The 23229-nt window shown below is 36.5% G+C and overlaps 1 protein-coding gene across 1 annotated transcript; it reads left to right on the top strand.

Moving 5' to 3' along the window:
* Positions 1-6395: 6395 nt before the first annotated feature.
* On the top strand, positions 6396-21749 carry LOC110454413 (histone deacetylase 3-like). The gene is made up of 14 exons (XM_021503899.1): positions 6396-6502; positions 8087-8169; positions 8602-8744; positions 9274-9355; positions 9912-9968; positions 10426-10481; positions 11240-11373; positions 11529-11609; positions 15841-15914; positions 16225-16289; positions 16994-17142; positions 17959-18038; positions 18876-19036; positions 19803-21749. The coding sequence occupies exons 1-14, from the start codon at positions 6448-6450 to the stop codon at positions 19876-19878; spliced, it is 1296 nt and encodes a 431-aa protein (XP_021359574.1). The 5' UTR covers positions 6396-6447; the 3' UTR covers positions 19879-21749.
* The last annotated feature ends 1480 nt before the right edge of the window (positions 21750-23229 follow it).

Below are 23229 nucleotides of genomic sequence, written 5' to 3'. Positions count from 1 at the left end.
AATTTCTCCTTATAACCTTGTATGATAAGCCTTTGTTATGTTATAGACACAACTTTCGTGTCCAGACAGGGTGTTACGAGACGGTAAACCCCTTTACAACAGATGATAATAACACGTTATGGGGCTCAGTTTTCAGGACAGACTACTATGGTTACTGGGCTTAACAAATCTTCTTCACCAGTTCTACAGAAGTTACTGTTTCATATTAAGTATAAGCATACATTTTCTATGTTTTAGGAATAATAAAGGTCGCGCATAGGTGTCAAAGTTTAACATAGACCACTAAATGTATTGCGATTTCATAGTCGTTTTTTCCAGTTTTGCAAATGTCAGAAAAGATACCTTAGACACGGAATTTTTCTTTTGATATTTAGTATCACATCTACAAACAAATCTTTCAAATGAGTGTTTCCCTTTTTCGTACATTTAATGATTAAATGATGTGTTCATATAAAAGTTCTGAGGCAATAAGACGGGTCAACAAAATCGAATGCACCCTTACATCGCTGATGAGTCGTAGAAGGACAAAACAGCTGTATGAAGCAGTGTGTTTCCTGTTTGGCACACTTTATCTATTACTTAATTTTAAAGATGCAGAATGTATTGGAAAATATGTATAAGATAAAAATTAAATTCAAGTCTGTTTTTGTCTGGGGGAGTTTATTAAGTGTGTAATTTGTTGTAAGTTTTGGTCATTTTTTTGGTGCCGAATTGAATACCCATATAAAAAAAGTTCAAATAGGTAGAGTTTTTTACTCGTGTTTTACAGGTGTGTGAAATGCCATTCTTCAAAATGAGGGCAGGTGAACCAGTGTGGATAACCCCATTTAACCAGGACAGTGGTAAACGTGAACACTTTCGTCTATGGAAAATCATTTGGTTCTGCAGTCCCTATACTTGTAAAGATATGGCGTAACGGTAAAATTGGGAGTTTGAAAGATCTATCTATAGCGGGGACATTATTCATGACTGACAGGAAATGGACGCTACACTTCCTTTTTAAGACATACATAGTTTGATGCCCATTCATATACACATTCATACCACGAGCATTCAAGCTCTCAAAATGATACATGCTGTTACATTAACAACAATGAAATAATTCTGTTTACATAATAAAATGCAGTCACATGATTTTGTCTTGACGTATAAAAACTCGATTTTACAATATCTAGTGGAGTGGTGTTGTGGGCTAAACCGGTAGGTCTTACTTATACACGAGTTTCGACGTTTTCGTCTTCGATGGTTCGAGTCCTGCAAGCATCACTTTTTTTTCCTCAAACAATATCTTTTTGTACGGCTCATTTTGATATTGTACAAAGTGACTATTCGCTGTCAAACGTTTTTAATTTTGATATATGTAACATAAGAAAAAATGGTAAGTTACATTTGACTAATGCGCGGTTTCATGCTCCAATAAGTCTTACTCTGAAAGTAAAATCTCTTATCCTGTATCTAGTGACAGAATCCCTATCGTCTATTTGGAATATTCGTTGTTCCAAGAAATTACATCAAAAGTCCCCAACCTCTTATTCCCTCGTCTGCCACTTCCTCAATAACGTTATTATCCTCATTAGATCGGATTTCACCCGTTTCCCCCAAAACATTTTCTCCGAGTACTGGTGTTCCACTGACATTTTTTGTAATATTAGCGATGACAAATTGGAAATCAAAATTCCGTTGTAAAACATACCTATTGTTTATATGTGTGTTTGATATTAGTAATGCGATCATATTTGTGAATTACATGTAATAAGCATGTAACTTGTTTCCTATACAAGCTATATCCACACTGATAAAACATCTGATTACCTTTCTTTTTTATATGATATAAAAATACTTTGATAATTCAGGTGTGTCATTGGGGCATGTCCCATGGTGTTTTAATTGTATGACTTTTGTAAATAAATATTTTATGAAACACAAATTTTTTTTTATTTCCAAATGTTACGTCATATTCAAATCAGTTAGAACAGCTGTATGAAGCAGTTTATTTCCTGTTTGGCACACTTTATCTATTACTTAATTTTAAAGATGCAGAATGTTTTGGAAAATATGGTATAGGGGGATGGAGGGAGGGTATTGTTCTTCAAACAAGTTATGTGTAGGAAATAACAAAAGAACAGGACCGAGGAAAATCTTCTAAAGCACATGAGTTTATCGCTTTCAGTAAAGATTCAACTACCATGTGAAGATTTATCAATATTTTTTCACCCTATAACTCTCTATGATTTGACAAAATCTTCACTTGATATACAAGATGTAAATGGCAAGGTATTGAAGACTTGTGGCACAGGGAATTTCAAAGTTTTATTAGGAGATGTTATGCATGATCAAACACTGGAGATATGGAACATTACTCCAGAGGGCATATTAGGTCAAGATTTTCTGATGATAAATGTCAACAAGATAGATAATAAAAGATTGATTCTACACACAAATGAGACTGAGATATCATGTTGGATTTGGGGAGAAACAGAGGCCATTTGTCGAGTTGAAGTAAGACAAAGGACGGTGGTACCAACGAATTCAAAAATGTGGTTCAAGGTGAAAGTACAGACACCAAACCATTTGGCTGAGAGTGGTTACGTTGAAGGTTCTTCCGAAACATTTTCAAATAAGAAAAAAGCAGTTATACGGGGAATAGTGAACACCAGTTTACCAGAACAAAACATCCGAGTTGTCAATTTTGGTCAGACAGATGCTGAATCAAGTGCGGATCTAGGAAAGACTGACAGTGTTCAACATCGCATACATACAGGGACAACACAACCTATCAAGCAACCTCCTAGGCGTTTACCATTTGGAAATAAATAAATAGAGAAAGAATATGTGAAGAAAATGCTTGATAGAGCTGTCATTGGACCGTCAACTAGTGCCTCGTCTTCCCCTGTGGTACTGGTAACCATGAAAGATGGAACTCCAATGGTATGTATTGATTACCGCCGCCTTAATGACGTCACAACCAAAGATGCAAATCCACTGCCTCGAGTTGATGATTGTCTGGATTCCCTTTCTGAAGCGAAGTGGTTAAGAAGTATGGATTTGAATTCTGGGTATAGGCAGCTTGCAATGTCACTTGTAGATAAAGAGAAGACAGCTTTTACAACAAGTCATGCTCTTTATCAGTTTACAGTGATGCCATTTGGTCTAGCTAATGCACCATCCACATTTGAGAGGCTAATGGAAGACGTTCTTAGAGGTTTACAATGGTAGGAATGTCTGCTTTATACGGATGGCATTATTGTTTCAGGAAGATCTTCATGTATTCTTGAGAATGTTAGATGCCAATTTGAAACTCAAACCCTCAAAGTGTGTTTTCTTTCAGAGGAGAGTTACATTTTTTGGACACATTGTTTCCGAAGATGGGATACACACAGATCCTGACAAAATGTCTGCAGTGGAAAACTGGCCAGTACCCAAGAACGCAAAACAAATACGAAGTTTTCTTGGGTTATGTTCCTATTACCGACGTTTCATACAGGGTTTGCACCAATAGCTCGCCCAATGCACAAACTCTGTGAGAAAGGGGCTAAATTGAACTGGACGTCTGGATGCCAGACTGCTTTTGAACAGCTGAAGGGAGCTTTAGTGACCTCTCCAATATTGATGTATCCAGTATCAAACAAGTCCTTCACCCTCGATACAGATGCCAGTGCTTTTTCTGTCGGTGCAGTTCTATCCCAATAATTTGAAGGTTCTGAAAGAGTCATAGCATATATGAGCAAATCTATAAACAAACATGAGCAGTCTTATTGCGTGACAAGGAAAGAACTAGTGGCAGTAGTTTGTGCCTTGAAAACCTTCCATTCTTATTTGTATGGTCAAGAAGTAAGGCTAAGAACAGACAACGCTACTGTCAGCTGGATGAGAAATCTGAAGAATCCAACTGGACAAGTTGCGCGGTGGTTGGAGCTATTAGGACCATACAACCTGTCTGTTTCTCACAGATCTGGACGGAAGCATACACATGCAGATGCATTATCCCGTAACCCATGTAAAGTTTTCACAATGGAGCAGGATGGAAACCTTGTAGATGATGAAGATTACAAACTTTGTCCTGTTGAGGAAATGCCTGAAGACACGGCCAGGAGCAACATTGTTAGAGTCGTGACACGCAGTCAGAATAACAATCAGATAGAGCGTGACTTAACAATGGGATGTAGCATATTACCTGATTGGAATCCTGATGAGATAAAGAAACAACTGACCCAAACATAGCGCCAATTCTGACTGCTATTGAAAGTGGATGTAACCGCCCTACATGGAATGATGTTTCAAAGTATCCTGCAGCTCTCAAGACTTTATGGAGACACTTGGATCGCCCTCAGATGCATGGTGGCATGCTGCACAGAAAGTGGATGATTGATGACGGAGACGAGTCTGTTCTTCAGCCTGAAATTCCTGAAAGCAGAAAAGCAGACATTTTAAAGTACCACTATGATGTTCCATCTGCTGGACATTTGGGTGCAGACAAGACATTAGAAAAAATTGTTTCTACTGGACAATGATGAAAGACTTTGTAAAGAACTACTGTCGCAAATGCGATTTATGCTCTGCACGAAAACCTTCGAACGCATCAAATAGAGCTCCTATGAAGCTATATTTGACAGGTGAACCTATGGAAAGAGTTGCCGTAGACATTCCTGGTCCACTTTCGGTGACAGAAAGTGGAAATAGAAACATCTTTGTAATCTGTGATTGTTTTACAAAATGGACTGAAGCTATATTCATAGCCAATCAAGAAACAAAGGCATTTGTCAATGTTTTTTGTGTAGATTTGGAACACCTTTACAAATTCACTCTGACCAAGGCTCCAATTTCGGATCCAAATTGTTTCAGGACATGTGTGATTTATTTCAGATTGATAAGACTAGAACCACAAGCATGAGACCTCAAGCCAATGGTAATGTTGAGAGGTTTAACAGAACCCTGGCTAACATGTTAACCATATATTGTAAAGATGATCAACGATGTTGGGATCGATATCTTCCACAGGTGATGATGGCATACAGGGCCTCAAAGCATGCGACCACAAGCAAAACTCCAAACTCAATGATGCACGAAAGGGAGATAACCAAACCAGGCCTGCTACAGTAATCACTTGTTATTGAAATGTTGATTAGGGAATGGCTTCATAAGTTACAATATCTCGTGCCAAATCCCTTGTACAATTTTGACAATCAAATATGTTTAAAGTCAAAGTCGAAAGAAATTCAATGGTCCTGCGTTCGATACCTCATTATGTCTTCTTTATACTCTTTGATAATCTAAGGCCATCACAGGTGCTTCGCATCTCCAAAAGGTCCTAACAGTATTTCCTCTAGATTCCTGCCGCAGTATCTCTCTTGGTATCCCCCGTAACTGCCCGGAGTTCCAACAACAGCTTATCCATCAAATCTCATCAGTGTCTTATTTTTCTTTATCTGTGGTACATCTTTAATCATTGTTGGATCAGAAACGCCATATTCAGAAAAAAAAATACATGAACAAAAACTATTTTTGGAAAAGCGAAGTGATTATGATTGGGAGTCTGTCATAATAGATATGGGTAGAGAAGTTCAACCTCCTTTCCGACCCATTGATAAATTCTTTGAAGTCAAGGCATAAGACATCCTTTAAAGTCAGGTCATCAGACAGTCGTTACTGTGGGAAAAGTTCAATAACTGCTTAATTAGATCAAATTGCCTCCAAAAATAACGTTCAAGTTATTTTTGACCTAGAGGATATGATATTTTTCTTTAAGTTTTACTGATTATGATATTCAAAAGGAAACATTCATCTGAAAATTGTGTCAAAAACTTGATAACCTTTCATACAAGTTTTTAAAAATGACCAATTCGGTAACAATTTTAAAAGTAAATTTCTTGTACTCAACACAATCGCTAAAATTTCATTTAAAAAAAAATTAAATTATCATTTAAAATGTTATTGAGTTTTTTTCCATAATTTCTTTACTAAATAGCAGCAAGTTGATTTTTTGCTGTGAATATTCATGTGTTTAATATTGTGAAAAGAATATTCAAAGTAAAAAATTGTAAAATGTTGTATATTTGGCTATTTAAGGTCAACTAAAGTCCTTTTGAGCCGATATGCTTACATGTAACTTAATCTATAATTCAATCAACCATTTTATTTTTCAGTGCAAATTGCAATTTTTATTCAATGGTATCTAGCATTATGCCATATGATTTTCTTAATATCTTGCGCTTGTTTCATAATTTGCTGTTCTTTCTTGCTATGTTTTAATTCCAAATTGATATACCTATATACTGTTGCTGAATACATGAAAAGGTTCTTGAGCTAACGTTCTCATGCTCTTACAGCCTATACCATAATAAAAATTTATCCATGGGAGATAACTGTGTACACAATGCTGTCAATAAAGAACTCTCGTGTAATGAAGGTATATAATAATAGACGCAAAATAAGAAGTAGAAAAAGACAATGTCTCAAAAGATTGCCTATTTCCTTGATCCAGACGTTGGGAACTTTCATTATGGTAGGATTTGTGTGATTTTTATGTGAGGAGTGTATGATTGGCAAAGCAATGTACACAGAAATGCACTAGAGAGACGATATTTTGCTAGTCGACTTAGCATCGATTCGATGATGCTGCCTGGCTCACAGTTATTTGAACCCATTATGTATGTGATGCCTTTCAGCCACACCTGTTTATACGATGATTAAACCGATATAAACTCCATTTTCAACTGATGCAATATAACAGTACAATGGCGATAACACCAGGTACTGGAGCACCGGCAAATCTGGCTCCATAGGCAGATATGGCTATATAGTCAAATATTTAGGACGAATGTAAACAAACAAATCAATTGTGATCGCGAATTCCTTATGCACATAAAGAAATATGTTTTAGATGTGCCATGATAAATATGGCCAATAAAGTAGCCAGCTTTACATGAATACTGTCTGTTGACCTATATAATAGACCTAATTCCTACAGGAACTCTATCTAAATCAGAGATTTATAACGATTGAGTTATAAATCGCTGATTTAGATAGAGTTCCTACAGGAATTATAATTGACCATACAGTAAGACCTTTCAGTACCTAAGAGTAAAAAACAAGGATGTTTCGGTACTCTTTAAAGATGAAAAATTCTGAAGAACCTTTCAGTATAGAATCAACAACACACAGAATACTGAGTCAAAAGAAAAAAAATCCAGTACAAAGCGGAAACTTGGTCAAAGTGACGAAAATCTTATAAAATATTGCAGCAACCTTTTGGAAGTACTAAAGTGCCTCAAAAAACTATCAAAACATCACAGGATTGGAAAGACTGAGTACCCAGCCTAGATGTCTCTACCCCATTAAATGTTTTAGTCCAAGTTGGGAGAAAGTGGCTGGTAATTAATTAAGGTGAAAATAACAACAATGCTTGCATTTTGGAGAGTGAGGCTGAGTATTTTTGTCAATATTTTCTTGGTCTTTACATAGGTACCAATGTAACAGAGATAACCTTCCAAGCAAAGTTGTTATGAAGCAGCTATAGTATTTAACAAGAATATCAATATTACCGTGCCTGCATACATTACATCTCCAGCACACACTCAGGCATACACACATTTTATTTAGAGTCGCATACATATCAACATAGAGAGATATTAGCCAGGTGGTATAGGACTAGTAGTTAGCGCCTGATGAGGTAGCTCCTGCGAATTCCTCAAAAATTGTATTGATTAATGTATATGCTTATTGTATTAATTGTATATCTATGTACTGTAAAGCGCTTTAGAGTGGCTTATGTTAGCTAGATAGGGCGCTATTATCAAATGTTGTATATTAATATATATCTGTCATTGAGATAAGACTTCTTAACTAACTTATACAAGGAAGAAGAACTGATACAATTGTATATATGAAGTTATAACAAAATTTATTGCCAAAAAGATATATATATATATATATATATATATAGCTACATGTATGTATGCTGTTCTACAACAACTCTTAATTAGATTAATTAATATTTGATATGCACTGAACGGCATCCGTATGTTTCATTTGCTGACACTTTCAACTTTTCTATGGCTCAAAATTGAAAAAGTCTTTATTTTCACAGGCCCAGGCCATCCTATGAAGCCCCATCGTATAGCCCTTACACACTGCTTAGTGCTGCACTATGGCATCTACAAAAAAATGGAGGTAAGTTAAATTAATGTTTTGACATACAGCGAGGAGTGAACTTTAATTACCTGGACTAGTGTACATGTGATATGTAGCAATCACTTTGGGCGATATTCATGTACAGTTTAACTGTTATATTTACCTATAATATAAGGCACAAATGTGGATTCTGTAATCATATACTTTATATAGTATATCATAGAGTGCTGGTCTATTAATAGAAAAGTTATTGCTGAAAGTGGTGTGTGCACAGTCCTTGAGTAAGATATATTACTCTTGTTGTTAAATTCTGCCAATCTGGATCAGAGAATATAAATATATACCCGGTAAGGCATAATTATATATTGCCAAAAAGTGTAATATATACCCGGGTATATATATAATACATTCTAGGCTTGGTAGTGATGTGTCTAGAATGGAGTATTGAAAAAAATTAATCCTTTATTTTAGATTTACAGCCCTTCCCGAGCCTCTGGCCATGACATGTGTCGCTTCCACGCAGATGACTACATAGACTTCCTGCAAAGAGTTACGCCTCAGAACCACCAGCAGTTTACGAAGCAGCTTGGGATGTTTAATGTGGGCGATGACTGGTAAATAACACTGGAATATCTTATAAGCATTAGTAACTCGTTGTGCAGAAGTATATTCAAACTGCATTTTCTTAAGCCTGAAAAACTAAATGGTCTCAATATCAAAAAGAGTTTTTCCAGATTCCAATTGTCTTCTTATTTTGTTAGTTGAAACAAATTGGTAAAAATCAGCTTGGAAAGTTTGATAATATTGAAATAAATATTTGGTCCCAATCATGTATTAAATTACACATGCATTGTAAATAATGTACATGTAACTGCATACGATCGTGACATATCATGTGATGCTTTTTCTACATTGTGACACCACTAGCTACATGTAGTATAATTTCAATTTTGCTTTGGTGATCAATTAGGACAATTTGAAATACATTACGTTGTGAAAAGTCCATTCGTACAAATACGACTTATTGTAAATATGACCTGAACTAATGTAACGCCTTTTATTGCAAGAATAAACGATTTCTTAACAGTGTATGTTTGACTTAACAGAAATATTTCAAGAGATATTGTATTATTTCCATTTCAGCCCTGTGTTTGATGGCCTGTTTGACTTCTGTTCCATGTATACTGGCGCGTCTCTCGAGGGCGCTATCAAACTCAACAACAATGTTAGTATACACCCAAGCCACTCTTTTTCTGAAACATTTTACTTACAGCCCTCTTAACCCTTAAACCCTTAGATAGATTTTTTCTGTCTTGAAATCTGCAAGCCCTAGGTCTGGAAAATCAAAAATATTGTCCTTTGGTTGTGATGTTTATAACACACCATAAACGTCAAGCTCATGACGGAAGAGTTGCTGGTTTGAATCGCGTCATGACACTGTGTTGTATCCTTGAACAAGATACTTTACTCTGCTTGTTCCAGTCTACTCAGCTGTAAATGAGTACGAGGTTTGGCAGTGCTGGAATTGTTGAATACTAGCTGTAAGGGCCTAGCTGGCAGCACCGGCTGTATGCTCCCCAGGGAGTTGAAAAAGATATTGGCTGGTTACATAGGCCCAATAACCACAGATAATAATTTGTGAACAGCTTTGAGACAACATAGTTTGTGATAAGGCAGTACATAAGAACCTCAAATTGTTATTATTAATTAAGCATCATTTTGGCCACATGTTGATGTCTCTTTAGTGTTTGTGCTTTATCGGATATTGTTGATGTTTTCAGCACTGTGATATTGCTGTAAATTGGTCTGGTGGACTCCATCATGCCAAGAAATTTGAGGTATGTGTGTAACTGTTAATTACAAATTTCAAAGTATGATCAATATAGGATAACTGCCATCAGAAAACAGACCAAAATGGTAAATCAATTTTGGGATAATATGAGATTGTAGAAATGTGTTTTGAAGGACAGTGAAAAAAGTCGCTTTTGTGAAATATCCAGGTTCCTTTGTCATATAATTCTAGCATCCATTTTTTAGTCCATTTTATAATTGTAAGGATGATTAGAGTTCTTTCCATGACAACAGGATTCTGAGAATCTCAGGTCTTACATTTTTAATTCATTCTCATCAATTTGTATCAGTAGTTATGCTCATCAAATAGCATTACCTGAAAAGAATGTTACAAATGAATTTAGATGTTGAATAAATGAAAAATATATATTTTAAGATTATTAATAGCTGGGTAAATTAATTGTTGACCCACCAGTTAGTATTTTATGATTGTTTGTTTTGCAGGCGTCTGGGTTTTGTTATGTGAATGATATAGTGATATCTATCCTGGAACTTCTCAAGTAAGTTATGCTATAGTAATAAATGACAAAAGAATTCTGAAAACAGTGTGTCCATTACAGGGTCCATTATTGTATACCAATAATCGTTCATGTGCAGTCTCATATGTTTGTGGATGTGAACAAATCCTGAAACTAGAAAATTAATTTGATTTCAATGCCAGTGTTCAATTTCATCGACAAAATTGACAATATTAGCCATGCACTAAGTTGCACTTTGTGTGTTAGAGCATTCTCGATTTCCTCCTCTTTTGGATTGAGTAGAACGTTTAAAGCTAGTACACTAGCAGTAGTCTTTTATCGAATTCATGTTTAAGGTACACACGACAAGTCCAAGTCTTGGTAATGTTAACTTATCAAAGTTAACCCCATCATTTAAAACATGTACGTGTATGGAAAGCATTTGCCTCTAGCTAATATGGAACATGCATCCAGATTAACTCATTCACCCCTGAAAACACATTTGAACTCTTCCATTTCAAAGGTTGGAATATTTCATTATGACATTTCAGGGGTGATTGAGTTATGCAGAGCATAGCTTTACTGTGTGTTGATAACATTATTTTTATATAACTTTTTGTTGATAATATAATATAAAATTGTCTGTTGATCCTCTAGTATAAAACTGTCTGCTAATAATATGATAAAAAAACCCTGATACAGACAAGTGAATCAGAAATATGCATGCATAACTTTAAAGTTAAATTTTCTTTAAAAAAAAAAGAGTTCAGATGTTGTCATGGTGATAACTTGTGTTGCAGATTTCATCCCCGTGTGCTATATATAGACATAGACATTCACCATGGTGACGGTGTACAGGAGGCGTTCTACCTCACAGACAGAGTCATGACCGTGTCGTTCCACAAGTACGGCAACTTCTTCTTCCCGGGCACAGGTAAGTCTGACGGGTTTAGTTCGACAAAAGACATACAGCAATGTTAAAAATCACTTCTCAATAAACATGAAACACTGTCGACAACTGATTGTGATCAAGAACACCTTAATTAATCTTTATTTTGGTAATAAAAAAGAGATATTTCTGTATTACAGGTGACATGTATGAGATAGGAGCAGAAAGCGGCCGTCACTACTCTGTCAATGTTCCGCTTAAAGAAGGCATAGACGATCAAAGTAAGTCAGAACTGTTTTCCATCTCTGAGAAATGTTTGTTAGTTTGATTGGTAAACCTTGTTGTGGTCAGTCAGGAAGCGATATTAGACTTTTGTACACTAATGATGAAGACGTGATTGAGAATCTTGATCTTTATGTACCCCATGTACCCCTTATATACCAGAAAATGGTTGGCAATTCTGTTGTGAGCAGACAGGTATGGTAAATGGCTGACTTCCTGTTGCCAAGGGTTGTCTCAAATATAATACAGGGGATGGTCTCAGTACAGGAAATGTTTTGACTTCCAGTTTACGAGGAGTTGTCTCTGTGCAGAAAATAAGATACTTGTGATTGTCTCTGAGTAGGAAATAGTTTACGAGTAGTTGTCTCTGAGTAGGAACTAGTTTACGAGGAGTTGTCTCTGAGTAAGAAATAGTTTACGAGGAGTTGTCTCTGAGTAGGAAATAGTTTACGAGGAGTTGTCTCTGAGTAGGAAATAGTTTACGAGGAGTTGTCTCTGAGTAGGAAATAGTTTACGAGGAGTTGTCTCTGAGTAGGAAATAGTTTACGAGGAGTTGTCTCTGAGTAGGAAATAGTTTACGAGGAGTTGTCTCTGAGTAGGAAATAGTTTACGAGGAGTTGTCTCTGAGTAGGAAATAGTTTACGAGGAGTTGTCTCTGAGTAGGAATAGTTTACCAGGGGTTGTTTTTGAGTAGGAAATAGTTTACGAGGAGTTGTCTCTGAGTAGGAAATAGTTTACGAGGAGTTGTCTCTGAGTAGGAAATAGTTTATGAGGACTTGTCTCTGAGCACGAAATCTGTTTTTAACCGATGGTTCTTAACATGTTTGATTAGCTTTAATGCTAAAATATTTCATTATTCAGTAATATTGTATTGTTTGCTTGGATAAATGGCCTTCAAGTCTGTGAACAAATGCCATGATTTCTTATCATCTCTCAAAGACACATGAGTCAAATGTGATAATAGGTAGAGGGGAAGATACGAGTGGTTGTCAAATGTGATAATAGGTAGAGGGGAAGATACGAGTGGTTGTCAAATTTGATAATAGGTAGAGGGGAAGATACGAGATGTAGAGGGGAAGATACAAGATGTTGAGGTGAAGATACGAGTGGTTAAGGGGAAGATACGAGCAGTTGTCAAATTTGATAATAGGTAGAGGGGAAGATACAAGATGTTGAGGTGAAGATACGAGTGGTTAAGGGGAAGATAGGAGCAGTTGTCAAATATGATAATAGGTAGAGGGGAAGATACGAGATGTAGAGGGGAAGATACGAGATGTAGAGGGGAAGATACGAGATGTAGAGGGATGATACGAGTGGTTGTCAAATGTGATAATCGGTAGAGGGGAAGTTGCGAGTGTTTGAGGGGAAAATACGAGTGGTTGAGGGGAAGATACGAGTGGTTGTCAAATGTGATAATAGGTAGAGGGGAAGATACGAGATGTAGAGGGGAAGATACGAGATGTAGAGGGGAAGATACGAGATGTAGAGGGATGATACGAGTGGTTGTCAAATGTGATAATCGGTAGAGGGGAAGTTGCGAGTGTTTGAGGGGAAAATACGAGAGGTAGAGGGGAAGATACGAGTGGTTGTCAAATGTGATAATAGGTAGAGGGGAAGATACGAGATGTAGAGGGGAAGATACAAGATGTCGAGGGGAAGATTTGAGTGTTTGTCAAATGTGATAATAGGTAGAGATACGAGATGTAGAGGGGAAGAAACGAGATGTAGAGGGGAAGATACGAGATACGAGATGTAGAGGGATGATAGGAGATGTAGAGGGATGATACGAGATGTAGAGGGGAAGATACGAGTGGTTGTCAAATGTGATAATAGGTAGAGGGGAAGATACGAGTGGTTGTCAAATGTGATAATCGGGAGAGGGGAAGTTGCGAGTGTTTGAGGGGAAAATACGAGTGGTTGAGGGGAAGATACGAGTGGTTGTCAAATGTGATAATAGTTAGAGGGGAAGATACGAGTGTTGTCCAATGTGATAATAGGTAGAGGGGAAGATACGAGTGGTTGTCAAATGTGATAATAGGTAGAGGGGAAGATACGAGATGTAGAGGGGAAGATACGAGTTGTAGAGGGGAAGATACGAGATGTAGAGGGGAAGATACGAGAGGTAGAGGGGAAGATACAAGATGTTGAGGTGAAGATACGAGTGGTTAAGGGAAAGATACGAGCAGTTGTCAATTGTGATAATCGGTAGAGGGGAAGATACGAGAGGTAGAGGGGAAGATACAAGATGTTGAGGTGAAGATACGAGTGGTTAAGGGAAAGATACGAGCAGTTGTCAATTGTGATAATCGGTAGAGGGGAAGATACGAGATGTAGAGGGGAAGATACGAGATGTAGAGGGATGATATGAGTGGTTGTCAAATGTGATAATAGGTAGAGGGGAAAATAGGAGTGTTTTAGGGGAAGATACGAGTGGTTGAGGGGAAGATACGAGTGGTTGTCAAATGTGATAATAGGTTGAGGGGAAGATACGAGTGGTTGTCAAATGTGATAATAGGTAGAGGGGAAGATACGAGTGGTTGTCAAATGTGATAATAGGTAGAGGGGAAGATACGAGTGGTTGTCAAATGTGATAATAGGTAGAGGGGAAGATACGAGTGGTTGTCAAATGTGATAATAGGTAGAGGGGAAGATATGAGTGGTTGTCAAATGTGATAATAGGTAGAGGGGAAGATACGAGATGTAGAGGGGAAGATACAAGATGTAGAGGGGAAGATACGAGTGTTTGAGGGGAAGATACGAGTGGTTGAGGGGAAGATACGAGTGGTTGTCAAATGTGATAATAGGTTGAGGGGAAGATACGAGTGGTTGTCAAATGTGATAATAGGTAGAGGGGAAGATACGAGTGGTTGTCAAATGTGATAATAGGTTGAGGGGAAGATACGAGTGGTTGTCAAATGTGATAATAGGTAGAGGGGAAGATACGAGTGGTTGTCAAATGTGATAATAGGTAGAGGGGAAGATACGAGTGGTTGTCAAATGTGATAATAGGTAGAGGGGAAGATACGAGTGGTTGTCAAATGTGATAATAGGTAGAGGGGAAGATACGAGTGGTTGTCAAATGTGATAATAGGTAGAGGGGAAGATACGAGTGGTTGTCAAATGTGATAATAGGTAGAGGGGAAGATACGAGTGGTTGTCAAATGTGATAATAGGTAGAGGGGAAGATACGAGTGGTTGTCAAATATGATAATAGGTAGAGGGGAAGATACGAGTGGTTGCCAAATGTGATAATAGGTAGAGGGGAAGATACGAGATGTAGAGGGGAAGATACAAGATGTCGAGGGGAAGATACGAGTGTTTGTCAAATGTGATAATAGGTAGAGGGGAAGATACGAGATGTAGAGGGGAAGATACGAGTGGTTGAGGGGAAGATACGAGATGTAGAGGGATGATACGAGTGGTTGTCAAATGTGATAATAGATAGAGGGGAAGATACGAGATGTAGAGGGGAAGATACGAGATGTAGAGGGATGATACGAGTGGTTGTCAAATGTGATTATAGATAGAGGGGAAGATATGAGATGTAGAGGGGAAGATACGAGATGTAGAGGGGAAGATACGAGATACGAGATGTAGAGGGATGATACGAGATGTAGAGGGGAAGATATGAGTGGTTGTCAAATGTGATAATAGGTAGAGGGGAAGATACGAGATGTAGAGGGGAAGATACAAGATGTAGAGGGGAAGATACGAGTGTTTGAGGGGAAGATACGAGTGGTTGAGGGGAAGATACGAGTGGTTGTCAAATGTGATAATAGGTAGAGGGAAAGATACGAGTGGTTGTCAAATGTGATAATAGGTAGAGGGGAAGATACGAGTGGTGGTCAAATGTGATAATAGGTCGAGGGGAAGACACGAGTGGTTGTCAAATGTGATAATAGGTAGAGGGGAAGATACGAGATGTAGAGGGGAAGATACAAGATGTTGAGGTGAAGATACGAGTGGTTAAGGGGAAGATACGAGTGGTTGTCAAATGTGATAATAGGTAGAGGGAAGATACGAGATGTAGAGGGAAAGATACGAGTGGTGGTCAAATGTGATAATAGGTAGAGGGAAGATACGAGATGTAGAGGGGAAGATACGAGTGGTGGTCAAATGTGATAATAAGTAGAAGGGAAGATATGAGTTGTTGTCAAATGTGATAATAGGTAGAGGGGAAGATACGAGATGAAGCATTTTAATATAAACATGTGTTATTTTACTTTCCAGTGTATATGACAATATTCCAGGGTGTGATGAAATCTGTGATGGAGTTTTACCGACCTACCTGTGTTGTGTTACAGGTGAGTTATCTTGTCTGTATATCGTCTACCAGTGATGCTATTTGATGATATTATTTTCAGTGCACTTGACAAGGGGAAATATGAGTAACAAATGCTGTGGCCTGAATTGATGTTATAATTTGCCTGGATATTTTGGTTGAAATGACATAGCATGTATCTATCATGCAAATTACCAAAAGAATGGCTTACTCTAGACAATTGTTTTAAGTTTTTGCACTTAAACATGCCTAAAAGATGATTTTTATACATGTTCTGTATTATTCATTGATCTCATTATTCAGTCCAAATAAGCTTGTGTTTTCTGTTGCAGTGTGGAGCTGACTCCCTCGGGAGTGACAGACTTGGCTGTTTTAACCTCAGCATCAAAGGTCACGGGTAGGTTATCTTGTTTAATAGGAGTGATTCTGAAAATTTGAAAAAAAAAAAGGAAATGTGTAATGCATTTTAATCCAGATAACTAGAAGAAACACATGGCATTTATACATTTTCAAATATTGCCATATCTTCGGAATTTACAGAAATAAATTTCATTGTTCTTTAAATGAACCTGTTCATTGTGTATTAAAGTCATTCATGGTCCTGAAACAATTATTTCAATGTGTGTGTATTTTAACAGCTCACCTCAATCTGCCCAAGTTATAGAATTGAGTGTAGAGCTAGAAGAATATCTCAAATAAAAGGGGAGAGGTATTTGTCAGAGACTACATCATCTGTTATCAAGAGAATTAATGAAAAACAGTTGATAGAATCTAAATAACCCTATAATCCCTGAAAGGAAGGTGCCTTTAAAATGCTATTCTCACCCTTTAATTTCCAGATTTTCTCCTGTTTGAAGAGATGTCTAATTTTGCAGTGTATTGATGTTTATTACAACATTTGAATGGGAGAAAATCTGAAAATCAAGATGCCTGAATAACAGCAATGTGGGCACAGTTCTACCTGAATGGCCACAGGTCTTTCCCATACATCTTATTCTCGAAAAGCTCCGTATGACAATGCATCAAAACATTACTAATATTTATTATAATACTTATTATTTGATGAAGATTTCATTATGTACCCTGGTGATATTTTTGCAGAGATTGCGTGAAAGTGATCCGGGATTACAACATCCCCATGCTTGTGCTCGGGGGAGGTGGCTACACAAAGAGGAACGTAGCTCGATGCTGGACGTACGAGACCGCAGTCTTACTGGACGAACAGATCAGCAACGAGATCCCATACAATGGTCAGTAATGTGTTGATCAGAAAAGATGTTCACAATAGTTCACCACTTAATAAGCTTTGGGTGTGTTTTTGTTTCCCTTTTATGCCTGAGAATCACTTTAATTGATCTTAAATTTCAGAGTTGAAAAGTTTTGATGTATTGGTAAATTTATTTGCATGACTAAAGCTTTGATAAAACATTTCTTAACATTACCCCGCAAAAACTTTCAACAAAATACTTTTCAGAGTTGATGAAGTTGTGATTATTTCTTTAAAAAAAAAAAAAAAAAAGAGAAAAAGTTTCTGGGTTTTGATTGAACAATGTTTTGTTTGAACATAAATCATATGAAATTCTGATAACACAATGAAGAGACTTCCAAGAACTAACACAAAACACAATATGTGTTTAAAGAAAAGTAAATATTGTGAATTTCTTTCTCTATTAATGAAAGCTTCATAAAAATGAAAAAAAATAAAAGAAACATGTATTATGTTATGTACCAGGGTAACAGGAGAGTTTTAATGTTCAGAATCAGACAGGGATACAAACCAGGATATTGGAACCTGAGATAGTTGCTCGGAAAAACTGAGCTACCTGGGTCGCATTCGCATATTCAGGTTCAGTTAGTTGAAAAGGTTGAACCGGATACGCAAAAGGGACCTTAGTCAGTTGGCACGAGATTAAAGGGAGATAATCCAATATCTTAAAATCTGCAGTTGATTTCTGCAGTGTTTTGCTTGCCAGTGGACAGGGAATCTTTAAAATGACACACATTGATTTGAGTGTTGCTCTAATATCAAACATCATTTTGAGTTCACTTTTTTTTTGTCTATACAGAGTACCTTGAGTATTTTGCACCTGACTTTACCCTTCACCCAGACATTTCAACAAAACAGGAGAATCTCAACTCAAAACAGGTGAGCTCAGTCACTTCAGTATAGAGTACCTGGTAAACACTATCGATGTCAAATACCTCTCCTAACTGGAACAGGGGTGGTTAGTCCTATGGCAGTTTAAGTCTTGTTTTATTTTTGAAACATTTCATTCAATAGTTGTGCCAAGTAAGATGTTTTTACATTTGATAGATTGCAAATCCTTCTTGCATTTGACAGGGATTTGCTATATTTGCAAATCTAAATCTTTGATTTATCATGTGTTTTATATCACCTAACTTAAAATTAATAAGTTTGGCAGACTGGGTAATCTTGGGATGGCACGGTGTATTGTACCAAAAGTAGGTCACTGTGACCTATCCTATCACCTCTTTTCATAATGATTGAAAAAGGGGCACATCTACTCCGGCCGTCACCTACAGTTACAATATTTATAAGCACGTCTTTTGATAGTGGAATCTTTTAGTCTTTTGACTCAAACCTCACCTGAGAGCACATTCTTGTCTTGGTTTTGTCCAACAGACAAACAGATGTCAAGAATGGTCCAATACATATTGTTCAATCACCTGTTGTACATACTAGTCAAGGTGTGTACAATCTATGTTATTTCTTTCCATTAAATGGTTTTAAAACATTTTCCTTTCATTAATTATTCCTTACATTATGTCATGACAAAATCTGAAAGGGTTGTCAGAATTCATGCACTCATACCAATTCATCAAATCATATTACAAATATTGGTTGTTTGTATAAAATTTTGCAAGGCAAAATCAATTCTGTGTTAGCCAATTTTGAGTGAATGATGCCCCTGGGGGAGGGAAAAAGCCAATTGAATTTACCATCCTATTGCTTTCGTTGCAGTACCTTGATCATATTCGCCAAACTGTCCATGAAAATCTGCGGAACTTGAGCAATTCCCCGAGTGTCCAGATGCAGGATGTGCCACCAGACCTCCTCAGTCTAGAAAACACTGAGGAATTAGACCCTGACATACGGAACCATCAGGATACGGTTGATAAACGGTACAATATTAAGGTTTTGTGAAATTTGTGGCCGAGGATATCTTGTTTTAGATCATTCTAGTAAGAGGTGACACTTTACTGTTGACTTAACTGTTATGTTACTTACTATTTACGGAAATTTGTCAGCCAGTTCAGTTACATCTCTCCGAAAACTTCTGAACAGATTTTGATCAAAATTCATTCGAAGGTCCAATATTAGAATGCCTTGAATGAGTTCCTAATTCAGGGTTCAAAGTGAAGGCCAAGGTCATTTAATAATCGAATAAATTTGTATTACTAACTTTAATATCTTAATTTTGTTTTGAATAGCCTATATAGCTGTGAAGACATCAAAAGTCTATACAGATAACAGATGCACTTTTCAATAACTTGTGCCAGTACTTTATCGAGGTCATTTTCTACTGGTTACTAGCATTGGAGTCCTTCCCTTGACTGTCAGAACCTATATGGCATATTGGATGTCATCAAATATCTGTTTTTACTGGCAGTATCACTGCTATGCTTGATTAGTAGAATAATTCAGATGTTGTATAAATAATTATTGTAGTCATATTTTTTTTGCATGATTTCCAATTATGCAGTGAATTTTTCCCAATTTTAGACCATGGCCTTATTTACAATGCTGTCAGATAAAGCCCCTAGTGGTTTCTATTACTTTGTAATGGGGTTAAAGTTTGCAATCTTTGACCTAGGAACCTTTGGTTATAATAAATTGTATCTCTTCACTGGGATTGATTGTCTTACGATTGGTTGATTTTGATTACAGGGTGGAACCAGCTAACGAGTTTTATGAAGGAGACAAGGACAATGATAAGGAAAATGATGGCTTCCTGGAAGTTTGAGATGAAGCTCTCTCTAGAAATGGAGGAATTCCTGAAGCTGGTGGCCATTTGAGGGGCTATTGGGTTGCATCATGACTTCTGTGGCCATTGTAGCAGATATTTCTCAAAAACTTTACATTGCAAGGAGACACATGACTATCGGCTGGACCGAAGTTTACCAGTCCTAGCGATGTGAATAGGATGCTCTGTGGCATACAGAGTTTGGATGTATGGTACACAGAATAGTGAGCTGTGGTATACAGAGTGTTGCATCGACTCAAATTCATCATTTGATGGTGCTCACTGACGTCAGCACGCCCTGGAAAAATGCTCATGACATGAAGACGGTGCTGGCAGTGAACACAGAAAGTGAAGGCAGCAGAATTACTTTTCTTTAAGTTGATATTAAACAGCATCTTTGTCTTATATGACAGAAGGTGGCGTTGATTGACTCTAACACTGTGTGGTATAGAATGTGACGTTGATTGACGCTAACACTGTGTAGTATAGAATACTATAAGTTATAGGGTGTAGTTAGTTACTGTGTATTAGTGACATTAAAGCATGAGAGTGCTATGTGTTCTACTCTTGGTAAGGTTTTCCAGTTCAGCATCAGTTTACAAAGTAATTTTGTATTGGACCAGACGGTTTTACACTTTATTTTAAAACAGTTCAAATCAATCATATTTAGGGTGGTCAGGTGGTGTAGTGGATAACCCACTCGCCATTCGCCAAGGCAGTCAGGGTTCGATTCCCAGATCGGACATGAGAACCTATCGGGTCACCTGCCCAGCCATGTGGGTTTTCTCCGGGTGCTCCGGTTTCCTCCCACAATAAGTCCCCCAGGCGCTAACATCTGGGCCAACAAGAGTGATTAATATAAGGTGAAATAACTTATTTCATAATTGTTGTCAAATAAATTAAGTTTACATTATATAAATCATATTTGAACAGAATAATCAGCATCAATGTGTTGCAAGCATGTAATTGACAGCTACTTGTGTAACTAGTGGATCAAAATAGTATGTAGATAGGAGACCAAAGCACTCAGTGTTTGTGAATAACTATTTACTTTAATTATCCAGTAAGTGGATGAGAGTAGTGACCATTTTCTTCCCATGGGTTACACTTATGCCTTTTATTGTCAGACAGCTCTTAGATGTTCAGTTAAGGAATACACATTGACCTACTTCATTGAGATCTTTTGGGAAGACTTTTGCAAGTATTTGTAAAGCCTACCATATTTTTCATGTTACATTATGTTTTGTTTAGATGTCTTTAGATACTTACACCATTTCAATGTTGTACAAATGAACTGTACAGCAATGTTGAATACAGTTCAGGTCGCGGTCCAGACCTTCTGTCCTAGCCATGGGGGATTTTAATTCTAGAAGATTAAAATTAAACAAATAGTCCATAAATGATTTATCCGTAGATGTTTTCACATATTGTTAAAAATTATTATCTATAAAAGATTTTAGTGACATTTAATTTTGTAATTATTTTTTTTCGATATAAGATTTGAGTAGGAGTTATTATGTGTAGATGAAAATATATGCATTCTTGTTTTCAATCTTTAACTATCAAAACAAAACAAAATAAAGTAAAATGTTAAACGTTGTCTTGATTGGTGAAGCTCAGCGAGTGTTGTTCTCTACATCAATGTGTTGTAGAAGATTTATTTTGTCCAATGAATGTGAATTTTCAAGTCTTTATCAAAAACTTGTCAATGTATTTATATTGTTGTTAGAAAGTTAGGGTCTTTTTGAGAGAGAGAGAGAGAGAGAGAGAAAAAAAGTAAAAGAACCAAAACTGAGAAAATTACTAATTCATCTATTGGTACTTTCCGATGAGATATAACTATGTTAAATGTTTTATCTTACATTCGCTATGACACATTTTAATATACATCAATGGACAGTAATCAAGGTGATCTGACGCATTTCAATACACATCTATGGACAGTAGTCAAGGTGATCTGACACATTTTAATATGCATCAATGGACAGTAATCAAGGTGATCTGACTCATTTCAATACACATCTATGGACAGTAATCAAGGTGATCTGACACATTTTAATATACATCTATGGACAGTAATCAAGGTGATCTGACACATTTTAATGCACATCAATGGACAGTATGTTGGTGTGTTGTCATCTATAACCTATCAATATTATACCAGTACAGTACATGTATCTGTATTGAAGAATGGCTTAGTGACTATTTGCCATCAGTATTACATATGTGGTGTTTGTATTACCTACAGTAGATCTGATTAGTTCATTCAGTTTGACTTTGACCAGGACATAATAAAAAAATGAAGTAAATTATTGGATACTTCATTAACCATGCTTCTCATTTTCATTTTTGCTATTTCACACTTGTTAAAAATAAAATTGAATTGCTGGAAAGAAAATGGAAGAAATTTCTCTAAAGGGCTATGTATGGTTTGGGCCTGTTTTGGCCCCCAAATGCATCAAAATTCAAAACCTTTAAATGAACTTTGAAATGACTGTTTCTTGAATTTTGAATACTTTCCAAATACTTTTATGAAAATATTTATTTATATTTCTAATTATTGTTGCCATGGTAACAAGTTCAAATTTGCATAAATTAGAAAAAATTGAATATTCAGTGAATATTGTGATATTTTGCATAGTTTTTCTCCTAGAAACTATAGAGCACATGCTTGAACAAACTCAATATCAAAGGATAATGTGTAGGCACCTATAATACATCTTTAGGAGAAATATAAAGTTTGTTCAAGAGTGCACTCATGGTAGCTATGAGAAAAACTAGGTGAAAACCTGTCAAAATTGACTGAATAATCAAATTTCAATAATTTATGCAAATATGACCTGGTTACCGTGGCAGCCAAAATTGAAAACACAAATAAATGTTTACATAATAGTACTGGGGAAGTATTCAAAATTAAAGAAAGTGTCGGTTGAAAGTTCTATTGCAGATTTTTTATTTTGATGGATTTGGGGGCCAAAAAGGCCCAAACCATCCATAGTCCTTTCTGTTGAAATCTGTTCAATGAGGTATTGAATTTGAAAGCTAATGGAAAGTAACCAATACTGTGATAATTAATGAGGCAAAAGCATGATACTTATGCTTTAATACTTAAATTAGCGTAACCAATCTTAAAAAGAAATAATTTGAAAATCAATGCATTTTAATACTGATTTGTATTGGAACTATTTTTTTAAATAGCATTTTGTTGTATTCAAATAATGAAGCATTTCATATCAGTTATTTTTTTATTGTTTATTTTCAAGGATGCACACAGGTAAACAATGTTGATTCAGTTTTCACATGATCATTCCAGAGGAACAAAAAGTCCTGATTTTGATATTGGGCATATGC

The sequence above is a fragment of the Mizuhopecten yessoensis genome, unplaced genomic scaffold (genome assembly GCF_002113885.1).
Source record: "Mizuhopecten yessoensis strain PY_sf001 unplaced genomic scaffold, ASM211388v2 scaffold7833, whole genome shotgun sequence".
Classification (NCBI taxonomy): Eukaryota; Metazoa; Mollusca; class Bivalvia; order Pectinida; family Pectinidae; genus Mizuhopecten; species Mizuhopecten yessoensis.
This window is presented reverse-complemented; position numbering and strand designations above follow the sequence as displayed.

What these genes read in the sequence shown, in the direction of transcription:
- LOC110454413 (XM_021503899.1), top strand. Translation starts at nt 6,448, where the DNA reads ATGTCTCAAAAGATTGCCTATTTCCTTGATCCAGACGTTGGGAACTTT. An exon ending in CTTCTTCTTCCCGGGCACAG is followed by an intron (nt 11,374 to 11,528) that starts GTAAGTCTGACG and finishes TCTGTATTACAG; the next exon opens with GTGACATGTATGAGATAGGA. An exon ending in CAACGAGATCCCATACAATG is followed by an intron (nt 17,143 to 17,958) that starts GTCAGTAATGTG and finishes TTGTCTATACAG; the next exon opens with AGTACCTTGAGTATTTTGCA.